The sequence below is a fragment of the Drosophila ananassae genome, chromosome 2L (assembly GCF_017639315.1).
Source record: "Drosophila ananassae strain 14024-0371.13 chromosome 2L, ASM1763931v2, whole genome shotgun sequence".
NCBI classification, from domain to species: domain Eukaryota; kingdom Metazoa; phylum Arthropoda; class Insecta; order Diptera; family Drosophilidae; genus Drosophila; species Drosophila ananassae.
In genome coordinates this window covers 10,191,957-10,205,247 of record NC_057927.1, presented here as the reverse complement: position 1 = coordinate 10,205,247, position 13,291 = coordinate 10,191,957, and the positions used below count along the sequence as shown (strand labels likewise).

General features: G+C 43.1%; 2 protein-coding genes and 1 pseudogene across 8 annotated transcripts in view; 1 reads left to right on the top strand and 2 right to left on the bottom strand.

Moving 5' to 3' along the window:
- Positions 1–13,291, top strand: part of LOC6499683 (serine-rich adhesin for platelets) — a 51,179-nt gene that overhangs the window by 4,604 nt on the left and 33,284 nt on the right. The window contains exon 1 of one of the 6 annotated variants that reach the window (XM_014910699.3): positions 4,402–5,175. The exons of the other annotated variants lie outside the window; for them this stretch is intronic. Within the exon in view, the coding sequence (XP_014766185.1) occupies positions 5,173–5,175 (3 nt within the window). The 5' untranslated portion in view covers positions 4,402–5,172. Of the gene's footprint in view, positions 1–4,401; positions 5,176–13,291 lie in introns of those variants that run through there. 6 annotated transcript variants of the gene reach the window in all.
- LOC6500908 lies at positions 3–1,162 on the bottom strand (annotated as a pseudogene).
- The window catches only part of LOC6500907 (regucalcin), a 38,045-nt gene continuing 26,024 nt past the window's right edge, over positions 1,271–13,291 (bottom strand). The window contains exons 1-3 of one of the 2 annotated variants that reach the window (XM_001954110.4): positions 2,412–2,521; positions 1,565–2,286; positions 1,271–1,497 (exon numbers count right to left, since the gene is read on the bottom strand). In XM_001954110.4, the coding sequence (XP_001954146.2) occupies positions 1,305–1,497; positions 1,565–2,286 (915 nt within the window). In that variant the 5' untranslated portion in view covers positions 2,412–2,521 and the 3' untranslated portion in view covers positions 1,271–1,304. Of the gene's footprint in view, positions 1,498–1,564; positions 2,287–2,411; positions 2,522–13,291 lie in introns of those variants that run through there. The other variant, XM_044715721.1, reaches the window with a different exon arrangement.

Genomic DNA, 13,291 nt, shown 5'->3' with positions numbered 1-13,291 from the left:
GGTATTGGAGATAAACAATGAGGCAGCATAACTTTATTGAGTATATACAGTATAATACAGTCCAGTCACCTGGAAGACGGCGCCCGCTGGCCTGGGCAGATCGAAGAGATTGGCGGTCGTCACATAAAGGATGTCCAGGTTGGGTCCTCCGAACGCCACCGAGGTGACCTGGCTGGTGGGAATGGCGATCTCCAGGAGGACTTTTCCAGTGCTGTGGGTTAGGATTAAACCAATGTGTTGGTAATAGACTAAATAAGAACCTCGTCCTACCTTGGATCGACCTTGAAGACAGTGGATCCACCGAAAGTGGCCACGTAGATGTGGCCCTCCGTGTCGATGGTAATGCCATCGGGGTAAATGGGACCCTCAGGACGAATCTTCCTCAGATCGAAGGAGACTTTCGGGTTGGAAAGAGCGCCAGTGGCCTGGTCGTAGTCGTAGGACTCGACTTCGAAGTTGTTGGTGTCCGAGTAGTAGCACTTCTTGGCCTTGATGTCCCAGGCTAGGCCGTTGGACAGGCCCACCTTCTCCTTGAGGACATTCAACTGCCCACCAGCCTGCCAGCTGTAGAGCTCTGCGTTCCACACGTTGAGGAAGTCTTCGACTCCGTGGGCCATGGTGCCTCCAAAGAAGCGCCCGTTTGGATCGGCCTTGGCGTCGTTCAGTCGGTTGTCCTTCAGCTCCGGCCGGATCTCGAAGAGGGTGCCCACCACCTTGGCCACAGGGGACGATCCGTCTCACTGGACGACGGCACACCGACGGACACAGCCCACGGCGAACTCCAGGAGCTTGCCCTCAATGGGCAGAATGAAGCTGGCGTGGGTCTCGCCCTCTATCTTGGCCCTGAAGATCTTGTTCTGCTGAAAGTCGTAGCGGTTGATTCCCGCCCGTCTGACTTCCACGAAGTACAGACTCTGGCGAGCTGCGTCCCAGTGGGGACCCTCGCCGCCGTGGGGAAGCGGATCATGGGTGTACGAACCCAGGAGAGCTTCAACTTTGTAGGACATCTGCAGGAGAATGGACTGGAGTTCTCTTTAGTTCCAAAATTTAAACTTTCCCCCTACCTTTCAATAGAGTTCTGGACTTCGGTTGTGAAAACGGAACCTATTCCCCTGCCTATCGCTTCTAAACTGAACTGAATGGAACTGTTTAGAGAGCTCTTACACCGACTCTAAGCGATAAGTAAGGGGCTCATAAAATAGAAATATTTCAGTTTTAAAAGAGAAATAAAACTGTTATCAGTAAACTATTTACACAAAATCCTGCTCAATTAATCTATTATACTTTTATTTTAAGTCTAGAATCTATAGCTTCAGGTTGACTCCGGGGTAGCCCTTGGCACAGAGCCCGGTCACCTGGTAGGTGGTGCCCGCCGGCTTCGGCTGGTCGTACTTGTCCGCCGTCGTCACATAGAGGATGTCCAGGTTGGGTCCTCCGAAGGCCACAGAGGTGATCTGGGTGGTGGGGATCTTGATCTCCTGCAGGATCTCGCACTTCCTGAGGGTTAAAAAATACAAAATAAATAAAAAAATTTTTCGAATGGACAAGGGGAGGGATTTCTTACTTCGGGTCGACCTTGAAGACAGTGCCGCCGTTGAAGGTGGCCACGTAGAGGTTGCCCTCGGTGTCGATGGTCATGCCATCGGGGAAGAGGGGGCCTTCCGGACGGATGCTCCTCAAATCGAAGACGACCTTCGGCTTGCAGACGGCGCCCGTGGCCTGGTCGTAGTCGTAGCCCACCACCTCGAAGTTGTTGGTGTCGATGTAGTAGAACTTCTTGGCCTTGGCGTCCCAGGTCAGGCCGTTGGAGATGCCCACCTGGTCCCTGACCACGTTCACCGGGCCACCAGACTGCCAGCTGTAGAGCTGGCCCTTCCACTGGGTAAAGATGTCGCCCTCGCCATCGAACATGGTGCCGCCAAAGAACCGACCCTCGGGATCACACTTGGCGTCATTGAGGCGGTTGTCCTTGTCGTTGGGCTGCACTTCGAACAGCGTGCACACGACCTTGGCCACCGGGGAGCAGCTGTCCCACTTGACGACCACCACGCGCCGGGTGCAGCCGACGGCGAACTCCTGGGGCTTGCCCTCAATGGGCAGAATGAAGGTTGCCCACTGCTCGCCCTCGATCTTGGCCTTGTAGATCTTGTTCTGCTTGAAGTCGTACCGGTTGATCCCGGCCGATTCAAGGTCCACGAAGTACAAACTCTGCCTGGCCTCATCCCAGTGCGGGCCCTCGCCCAACTGGGCGTACGAGTCCGGGAGAGCTTCAACCTTGTAGGGCATCTGTGAAATAAATAGAATATAATTGTCATTGTTGTTCATTTCTGTTAAAAGCAATTAAGTTTCTAATGGCTGCTCTCGAGGGTATAATGACCCTCCAACACTCTCCCTTTCCATTATTTCCATACCTCTGAGATTAATTATATATAGTGAGTGCCAAAGCCCGTTGGAAACCTGCGCTTCTCGGCCAGCTAACGTTCGCAAACTAAACTGGGACGGATGGTCTGAAATGCTTATATAGGGTAGGGGACTATGACGAGGGCTCTCTGTGGGGGCTGCTATATGGCTGTTATCAGGAAGAGCAAGGGGTCTAGACTCTATCTATAATGAGTTATGAGATCTAGAACTTGGATGGTAGTGGTATAGGAACTAGGAAGTGGTAGTATAGAGTGGAGAGTGAGAGCTATCTTGTTTAAACAATAAACCACAATCATAGTAGCGCCATTTCCATATATCCTTTATCTGAAAACCAAAACAAATATCCATATCTGGTGGTTCCTGTGGGGGTATCAGGGGGTCAGGGACTCAACCACACGATTCCAGGAGTCTTATCAATTTCCAGAAATAACCAACGGAAAGTCGAGTTGTGCCACCCAATCCCGCCCACTTTTTTCTTGGAGCACTTGTGGGGGGGGGGGGGCCATTGATTAAACCTTTAACGGTGGTGCTATGGAAACGGCAGGGCTGGTGGTGGTGTGGTGGTGCTGGTGCTGGTGCTGGTGCTGATGCCCTTCACGTGTCCCACTCGCACCCCAGTGGAGTGTCATTCGAGTGCTTCGGTTGTCTTGGCTCCTTGGCGAGTAATTAAAAGGCCAGAAAGAGATAGAGAGCCGCTACCGGCGAGGTAGAGATAAGAAAGGCCGGCCAGTTGGACAGTCAGTGGGTCACTCGAGCGTTGAGTTCTTGCTTTGGTCTCTTACTGTACTGCCCCATGCCCCATGCCCCATATGGCAGTGCAACATCAACACCAAAGGCAGCAACCATAATAAAAACTAATGAGTTACTCGGTTATATACCCTGGAAATTGGTCATAAAAGGGGTAGACTAGGGACTAGATTTATTTTTTAAATTTTAATTAAAATTATAAATTGTATTTGTTTTAACAGATAAAGTAATACTGTTAAAATACTAATATCTAATACTTAAAATAAAATAAATTACTAGATATCTCTTAGTCGATTCCCCCCCTTTAGTTAGTCGCTCCTAGTATTGCTGTCCGATGTTGCTGCCACATTAGATGCGTTGTTGTTGCCGCCAGTTGTGGCAGTTGCGGCAGTTGCGGCCGTGTCTCTGGCCCAGTGCATTACCCTTTGCCACACTTTACACGCTTGCATTCCTCTGATTTCTGATTTCTTTATTTCTTCTACTTAATTATCTGTAATTGATTACATCTAAGCAGGCGCCCGCGCCCTAAGTGGCCCAAGAATGTTTACCTACAAATTAAACGCACCGAGAACACAGACGGCGTAAACAAATATAAACAGGGGGTCAGGTGGGGGCGTGTGGCTTGGAATAAATCCAAAAAAAAAACAACCTACGCGGTGATGATGATAGGAAGATCCTCAGAAATAGGAAACCCAAGATGATGCAGCAGATGCATTCTTGGCATTGATATTTCACTGCGCTCTTGAGTGCTCTCAAATCACTCACTCTCTCTCCCTCTCTTTATTCAGCTGGCTGACAAAAAGTCACTCAATTAAAAATAACAGAAAAACACTTTTTTTTCTTGCAAAATATATGTATTTGAACAAGTGTTTTGGGTAGAAATATTTCCCTCGAAATGAAATTAAAGCAAGTATTTTAAGCAAGAATTTTAGGCAGTTGTACTAGCGGCTGGAAGTATCTTTTGTTTTTTCCACTCACTATCACATGACTCATGGAAATCAGCCTGGCAGCTGGCCAGGGCTAGAGACTAGCGTGAGAGAGAGAGAGAGTCACTCAATTGACTCTTACTCTCTGTAATTCAGCCACAAAGAGAGAGAGCTAGCAGGGCTAGCAACTAGCGCTAGCAAGACTTACTCAATTTGCTCTCTCTTTCTCAGTATCTCACAGTGCCAGAGTATCTTTGTATCTGTATTCAGCCAGAGCGGCGGGCCTGGAACTCTCATTCCTCAGCTGTGGCAGCTGGCTAGCTTTGTTGGGTTCCGAGTTGTTTAACAACTGCAGAGCCGCCACAACGCGATATCGCTTCGTATTATTTTTTTCGCCGCAACTCCACAACTGAAGTTGTATCTGAAAGATACTAGGCAACCTAGGCACATCAGTATCTATCACACGTGTTTCAATATTTTGTTTCAACAAAGCAAACATAAGTCCTAAACAAAGAGCAGATTCTGCGTCATTTGATCGCGAGATGCTGAATCTGAATCACTTTACAACCTTCATCCTCGTCGCGAGTGCGTGAGCGTGTATCTGTGAGTTTCGTATTATAATTGTATATGTATCTCAGAAGTTGCTTGGCAAAGACGCGCTTCGATGCCGTTCTACTTTTTCGATTCGGAATAATTTAACAAGTTCGTCGTGCTTCGCTCTTCTCCGCTCTTTTTGCATATCGAGTTAAGAAATCGAAGAAATAAAAGATATATACACATATTAATTAATGCCACTCTGTATTACGAAACCCGGGCATTAAAAGTGAAATTTTTGGAAACAACAACCAATGTTATAAGAGTGTGTTTTGGCAAAAAAAAAAAAAAAAATAGAAAAAATAGAAAATAAAAGCCACTGTGACTAGTTGTGCGATCGGATCGGTGAAATCACAGAAAATATCAGTAAATTATAGTTAAATAAACCCACTTGGACACCGCAACGCTTTTATTTGGATTAATTTTTGTATTTTTGGGACAACCAAGAGCCGAGACCCGTTTTCAATGAGATTTAACTAGATAAATGGTTCGTATCTCCCATCCCATCTCTCACATCTCTCAGATACTTTCCCCAAATACCCATTGATAAATAGTTGCATATCAGTTCTCCCAGGCGGAAGTAGAGAGTCATTCTTAATCGGATTCAAAAACTGATAAATAAGCGGTGATGGTCTGATGTGATTTCAATATTACTATGGGTTTGGTCGAGTTAGGAGACTAGTTGGGAGAAGTAAGGGGAGTTCCCTTTAGAAGTTGAGAAGTTGGCTTGGAAATCCCTTATAGAAACTCTACTTAACCACCCGCATTTCATTCTTGTTGCTAAAAATAATTATACTTTTTATCCGAAGTCTCCCTGCAACTCTCCTTGTTTGGCTTGTTAATTAAGCTACGACTAACTACTAACTACTGGTTAATTTTTAATTGTTACAACACAGCAGCAATTTGCTGGCTCTCCTCCGTTTAGTGATCTTGAGAGTCTGCTATTATATGTATATCTTGTCTAGAGTTCTACAAAACTCACTTGTGTCACTCATTTCGGTTCGCGGTTCGTGCATTGATTATGCACGGTCTTGACTCGGTTGAAAGCACACCCCTCTGGCATTTCCATGCGGGTTTTTCGTATTAACTCCCCCCCGGTTTAAAAACAATTGTTCAAGACTCCTATTCAACTGGCTGTCCATGTTCCAGGTCCCATATCAGTCCAGCCATTATAACAATTTTTACTGGCTTCTTTGTTTGACTTTTGCATTGCTCCGTTGGCATTTTTAATTGTTTCTTTTTTTTATTGTTCGATTCTGTGGTATCCCCCCCTTTTTAGTTTTTCGAAAAAAGTTGTCAAAGCTTTGAAACTAAAAAGCAAACACAGAACTTTAAATCATTGGTCTAATGGCTAATTAAGTTCTCGACCCAATGGCTTGCCTTTCCTTTTCACAACTTTTTTTTTTAGTTTTATTTTTAGAGCTTGGCTTGGACTTTTGTTTTCTATTTTACATTGCTAATTGCTTTATCTGGAAAAATAGAAATAGAAATAAGAAAAAAATGAGAGCACAACGAATCGAAAAGTCAAGTGATTATGAAAGCCTTTTTGGTGAATGTGTTTGGGGGACTTGAGTGAGCTATTTTCTATTTAAGAAAAATATAATATATATAAGAATATTAAACCCTTCTCTTTTGCAATTGTGGCCACTCCTCTGTAAGCTGTCTGATCAATCAATTAAGAATATTCTGAAAAGCATGATTCCAGCCTTGACATACAAAAAGTAATACTTTTCAGCTTGTGGCAAACTCATCGTACACTTTTTTGTATCTGTGGCACTCCCTGGCACTAAAACGTGGCGAATCTAGACCCTTATCACCACCACCCACCACAAACCACTTCAAACTTACAATTTAAACAAGAAACTGTTTATCTAACTAACATTTCCCTTCTGTTTTTTAGTTTTTAGTTCTCTGATTCATTTATTTCGCAGTTGTTGGATTTGAATGCAAATGCATTAGACTCTGGCTCTTAGAAGTTCAGAGCTAGAGCTTCTAAATCATATATTTCTGAATATATATCCAGCTTTTAGACTCTCCAAGCCTGTTTTTTTTTGACTTGTGAAATTTCGCACCAAACACCAAGCCCCCAACTCAGTCTCCACTCTGGGGTCTTTGGGAAATGGCACACAATGCGGATAATATATGCTTATATATACCATATTCCTCAATTTACTTTTTATTTATTTGCAAATTAAGCCATATAATATTATTATAACAACTCGACTGCAATTGTCATGTGATCTGGGAAAGAAAGAGTCTTACGAACAGCGAATACCTTAATCTGAAGTGTTATTTATAAATAATAAATAAATAAAAAATGAAAGCCTGAAACTGACATTTTATTTGTGTTTCTGAATTGCAGAGTATTGTAGAATTCTGTTTGATTTTTTAGATTCTTAAATCTTGGTTTATTGTTCATTTAATGTTTTCATTTTCGGCTGGCTTTGTTGGCCATTGTTCGGTCGCCTTTTCTCACTCTCGTGGCCCGTTCTACTTTCTATAGATACTGTATCTACAGCACGGGTGGATTGAAGAGTTTCACGGATATGACAATGAAACAGATACAGATACAGACACTTCGCATGGCAGTGTATAAATCATAATAATTTCGTAACAATTGAATTTAGAGCGTAATTGCCGCAAATAAGACAAAATTGCAATGACTGAAAAATAATAATCAAGAGGCCGGCCAAACTAAATGGATCTAAGCCGGAGCACGAGCCATTTTCACGATGGTAGCTGGGAGTTGGATGGTAGTTGGATGGTGGTTGGGAGCAATGAGCCAAGTCGGGGCATAAATTGCGCTAATAAAGCGCACAATTAAAGTCGCTGTCGCTGAGCAAATTGGCAACACTTTCCAATTGAATTTTCAGACTTCGTAGGTACCCACTTGGATCTTGGATGTATCTATAAAAAATGAATTTGGGTTGCCAAGTTGTATCTCATCTTGGCGATGAAATTTTTGTCAAATATGTATGTACGGTTGGCGTGGGGAGGAATGCGGAAATATTGTTTTTCCTTCTCGGTTTCTGTTCAGCTGGCATTGCCTATCTCTGTTTACGTGCACTTTTCTTTCATTTTCCACCTCGTTCCTCGATCCCCTCACCCCCCCTGCACATTTGTTTGTTTTGAGATATTTTCGCGCTTTACGATGCCGTTGTGTTTCCCTTTTCAACGAGCTGATGATGCCACTGCTAAACGTTCATCTGCTGCATCTGCCTCTGCCTCTGTTTGTGGCAGTGTGTGTTGCCATGTGTGGCGGCTGGCATGAAAATGCCACATTTTCCTCACATTTTCCATCGTGCATGACATTAAAGTTTTAAATTTAACTGCAACTTGGTTCTTCTCTATTTTCTGTTGCTTTTTTCTTTGCCGTTTTTTTGATGACACTTAACTTTCGTGGCCAACGTTGAACTTTTGGCAAAGTGCGTCTAAGTCGAAGTCGAAGTCGCGCCCCACTTTCCCATCTTCAGAGCTCAAATGTCAATATTTAAGTTTGCAGGCAAATATTTAAAGTTTCGATTTCAGATAGGTCCTACGTACCAAGAGCTCTATCAAAAGGGCCCTAACACTTTCAACCAGCCGTGTCACAAGATATTGCGCATACGCCGGGTTGTACCAACTGCATTTCAGAGCGTGGCCTGCTGCGTTTGCGTGCTCTTTGAATGACAGCTTATTTTGGGAAGTTTCTGCTCTTCAACCAAGTCGTGCAAATGTCAAAAGTGTGACAAACAGTTTTGTGGAAATTCGGTTCATTATTCGACCAAACTGACCCCATTAAAAAAACAAAAAAAAAAACTGATTACAATGTTGATTACCATCTGGCCGGTCTATTGCCCTTTTTTTTTGTTCAGCTTCAGAGTCTTCAGCTTCAGCACGCTTCTAATTTCTTTGAGCCCGGCTTTCTTGGAGCTGGACCCTGCCAGTCAGTATCTCAGCATTTTGGTTGCCGGCCAGGCACGATTTACTGCCACATTTAGATTTAAACTTGAAAATTTGTTGCTGCAACTCCTCTATTGCTATGAGTCTGCTATAGAGGCTATAGCTATTTTTACCAGCACGTTCTACGAGTTTGTTTTTTTTTGCGGCTACCTGCTGCGCTACGTGGGAAGTTGGTAAGTTGGAAAAATGAAAATGGTTTGCTGCAAATGTTTGTCCAAACTGGACGTATTGTTTGGCCATCGCGTCAATCGATGCTGGAAAGCAAAAAGGCAACACAAATAGTAACAAATAGTTTTTCCTTCCTTAGCTGACTTAGCTGCCTTAGCTGACTGCCTTGAAGCGCAAATAACAACAATGTTGTTGACTCGACGGGTTTGTTGACTTGTCTCGCGATTTATCTGCGTGTTAATTTGAGCAATTAACATGGTAAATTAAGGAAGCACCAATTCACTGCAGATATTTCCAACATAAATACACACCTAAGGCTGCTCGGGCTCGGGCTTGCTTGTTAACCTGCCAACTACAACATGATCAACATCTTATTGTCTGTTGGGGCTTTTTTCCTCCATCTTTTTCGGCTCAACTCTTTGCATAAAAAGGCAGCAAGCCAAGGCAGTTGAAGAAAAGTATAAGGAAATGAATAAAAAGCAATTAAGAAATTAATAATTAATTATCTACAAATGGTCAAGTAGATCGATAAATCATTCTTGCTTAGGATGGATTGAATGGTAATTGAAATAGTCTGTAATAAAAATTGTAATGAAAAGTTGTAAAGATGAACTATTATTATGCACTTAATCAGCGAATTGCCGCTTTCTTCTGTGTTCAGGCACTGCCGCCGACTTCCTCACAATATTTTAATGCTTTTTTAACAGAGTATAAAAAGCACCTTGCGCCCAGTTAGTCATTCGGCACACAAGCACACGTACAAGTATTATATTATGGCCGCAAGCCCACGATATGGCCGGCATACAGTTAACCAATTGTTAACCCAAATGTGCTGCCAACTGATGCGAAAGGAGAAGGAAGGTGGCAGGTGGTGTAGGAGGAAGGCGGGTGCGCCTGCGCATTGATTGAAGGGTAAATTACACCTTGCCACATGCGATTCAAAGCGATTCAAAGCGATTCAATGCGATTCAATGCGATTCGACGCGATTCAATCGGTTGACGGACATTTGAACGGCGAACCAACTCCGACCAGCTTTTATTTTTGGCTGTTAGCTATTGCTTTTCTCTTTGGTTGGCAAATATGTATCCATCAGATACAGTTAGCCAGCTACCAACATTTATTTGTATTTGTAGAATTTTGTTTTGTAAATTGCGTCACCTCCGATACTTGGCTTTTGATTTTGGTTCGCAAGTAACTCCATCTTGGGACTGAAAGTCTAGATGTAGATAGATCTGATGGATAGTCGGATCTCAGTGTATCTCAGTGTGTGCGAGTATCTGTGTCAACTGCATACACACATAAATATTTAATACGATTTCAATGTTTTCTCATTCCAAGTGCGCTGTCACGTAATTAAAGTCACATAAACACATTTGAATAGGTTTTCTTGAATGGCCAATACTTTTTGACTTTTGGAATGTTTATTTGTATTATTTTTTGGCACATTGGACGTACGCCTCGGCATTTCGACCAGACTGAAATAGATACACCCAGATACCACCCCGCCACATAAATAGACCGTCTTATAGAGCTCTCTGCGTCACTGGCTCTGAATATGAAATTGGTATTTCGAATTCAATTTTTGGTAGTTGACATTCGTTTATAAATGGGCTTAAATTGGAGCTTGTTAAAGGTCAACTGGTATATCATTATTTTAAACCACTTTCCATTCATTTTTCAAACCAATTTTCATAAAAATATAGGCTGGAAAATCAATTGAACTTTCTATTAGCCCTCAAGGGAAACATTCCTTTGCTCCTCGGGCTAATTACTTTATTTCATCTCGACTCCGGCAGTGACTTGCAATGCCAATTGGAGAGATGGTCGTTAAAAGGAGCCACCTTTATTGCTTTATTACTCATTTTTTAACGACCCCTTTTAATTAATATCGCCACCGCCGCCAGCGGAGCTAGTGTGGCGTGTGGTCAGCTTTTGGGCCAATGCCACCGAGTGGCAAAAACTTTATAGCCAGGCCCAGAGTAGTAGACTCAGCAAAGGCCAATTGACAGGCGTTACGGATATGAGGATGACCTCATTTCCACGCAAAAAAAATAAAAGAGTTATCTTAATTAAGTCTGTCGTTTTTGGTTCTGAGCTTGGCCCCAACTACTCTCCGCCCTGATTGAGAATGATGACTTTTTAATACGACTGCTTTTTGCACGTTTTTAAGGAGGGAGCTGCCTGCCACACTCTCGAATTTTGGATTATTTTGATGTTTTTTTTTTTGATTTTTAAATAATTGTTGCAATCAAATGTAATTACAAATGCATTGAAGTTGTCCGTTTGTGTTTCCTTTTTGCATGGCAATTACAAAACAAGACAAAAAGCCAAACCAACAGCAAAAGCAACAGCAAACCAAGCGCTCAATTATTGTTGCAAGTTGCAACAACCTGGCTTGGCTCTGGCTCTTGTCGATGCGGTAACATGGCTCAATTTTGGTTGCTGAACATTATTATTATTTCGCATTTGCGAACAATATTCGCTTATTGTTCGAAAGATCGGCCCCAGCACTAAACCAAAAAGACAGCAAGCAAAAAAACAAAAGCTGTGGCAGAAACAGGAACAAAAAAAAAATGATACCAACAATTGATCATATTTTGGTCAGACAACAGAAATGGAAAAAAAAAAGAGATTTGATAGACAATTACGTGCCACGGAGAGGAGGGGAGTCTTTTGCAAAAGTGTGAAAACTTTGATACTCTTTCTACAGAAAGATTTCTAAAGAATCTACCCACTTCCTGTTTGTTTTCTAAAGATTTTCCAAAACAATCTATTATCAGAAAAAGCTATCTGATGTTTTGAATAACAAACAGTCGGTTCAAAGGTTTTCAAATTGCTTTTAAATTGCCCAACGTATGATCTATGCGATGACTGTTTAAAAAGCCAGCGACAACCTTTTTGGGAAAGGGCATGACAGGCAGACAGACACCCAAAATAAGGCAGTTGGGCCCACAATCGGGCCAATGTGGAACGTGCAAGATGCGGCATAGTGGCAGCAACTGCCTCACAGTCTGATGAAAAGAGTCTCTGCCCAGCATTGCAGCGATCTTGGCTTGACTGGCTCGACGACGCCATTATGAAATTGCACCGCATTGGGGCTAGAAAAAGTCAGTCAGGCGGCAGTCGGCAGTCGGCGGCGGCAACACCAAGCAGTAGGCCGACATTCAACAGATACAAAGTTTGTTTTCCTTTTGTCGGACACTTTTCACCTGCTCTCCCACTCGGCTACTCGGCGGCTGTCGTCTATTGTGTGCCAAGCCAATCCAAGCCAAGTCAAGCCATGCAAATAGCAAACAGTGCCCCTGCAACTGCTGCTGCCGCACGCCCCAAAAAATAAAAAGCAAGACACTTTGGGCTCTGGGCTGTGGGCTCTGCAATCTGCTGATGGTTGCGCCTGTCCGCGAGGCAATCGTCGTCCAGCTGGTGCCACCAGTGTTGAATGTTTGCACTTTCGGATCGTTCACTGAGTCAGTCAGTCAGTCAGGTTAGCTTGCACTCTAAAAAAAAAAACATAAATAAACACTGCCTCATAAGCTAAACAATTTTGTTTCTATGATGGATTTTTATGAGCCCATTTGATAAACAAACAATTATTTTAGAGCGGAAGAGCCTTCAAAGGCCCAGCTATCGCCAAGAAGCCGATCCCTTATTTTCTTTCTCTGCAGTCGAGGAGGCAATCGCAGGGCCCGTCACTTGAATTGGCTGCCATTAACCATTCCATTCTCCTAACCATTAACCATTCTCTTGGGCTTTTCAATTTCATTTTGTGCAATTATTGTGAAATTAAGATGTTTGTTCAGACAACGGTCGCTCCTCCTGCTGCTGCTGCTGCTGCTGCTATCTGTCAGATACATACGTTGTGAACTTTCTACCAAAACTGTTGGCAGATTCATTCGATTGGAGCTGCGAGCTGTGAGCTGCCTGCCAGCTCATGTGAACTATTCGCCATGATAAGATATGCGAGTGGGCTAATTATGTCTAGAAAATTGTTCAAACTGGCACACAAACCAACAAACAAAAAGGCCAGAGAGCACAGAGGAAAAATCTGTAACAAAAACCAAGCTGGGTACTGTAACTCTCGTAGAACAAAACTTTCACCCGAAAATCATGAAAAAAAAAAAAAAGAAAAAAAAATCAGATACCAACAATGACAAGCGAGCAACGGGTCGGTCCAACTGTTGCAACAGTTTTATGGCTTAAAATTCACACTCTTAATTGCCGGCAGACAGTGTATCTGTTGGATACTGAAGCGCAACGCATTTCTACGCATGTGTGACCAACGACCATTAAGAATCATTATTATATAGTACGGTATGGAGCAGATGGTATGGTTGTAGTGCAGAACAATGAAAGAGAAAATTGATAGTTAATGCAACTGCAATTGGAGCTGTGCGGGTTAATTGAGCGCATTAGCGGCTCATAACCGAGATTTCTCCAGAGTCTCCTCAGCCTCGAAAGGTTGGAAAGCCAACCTATAAGTATATAGGTAGTA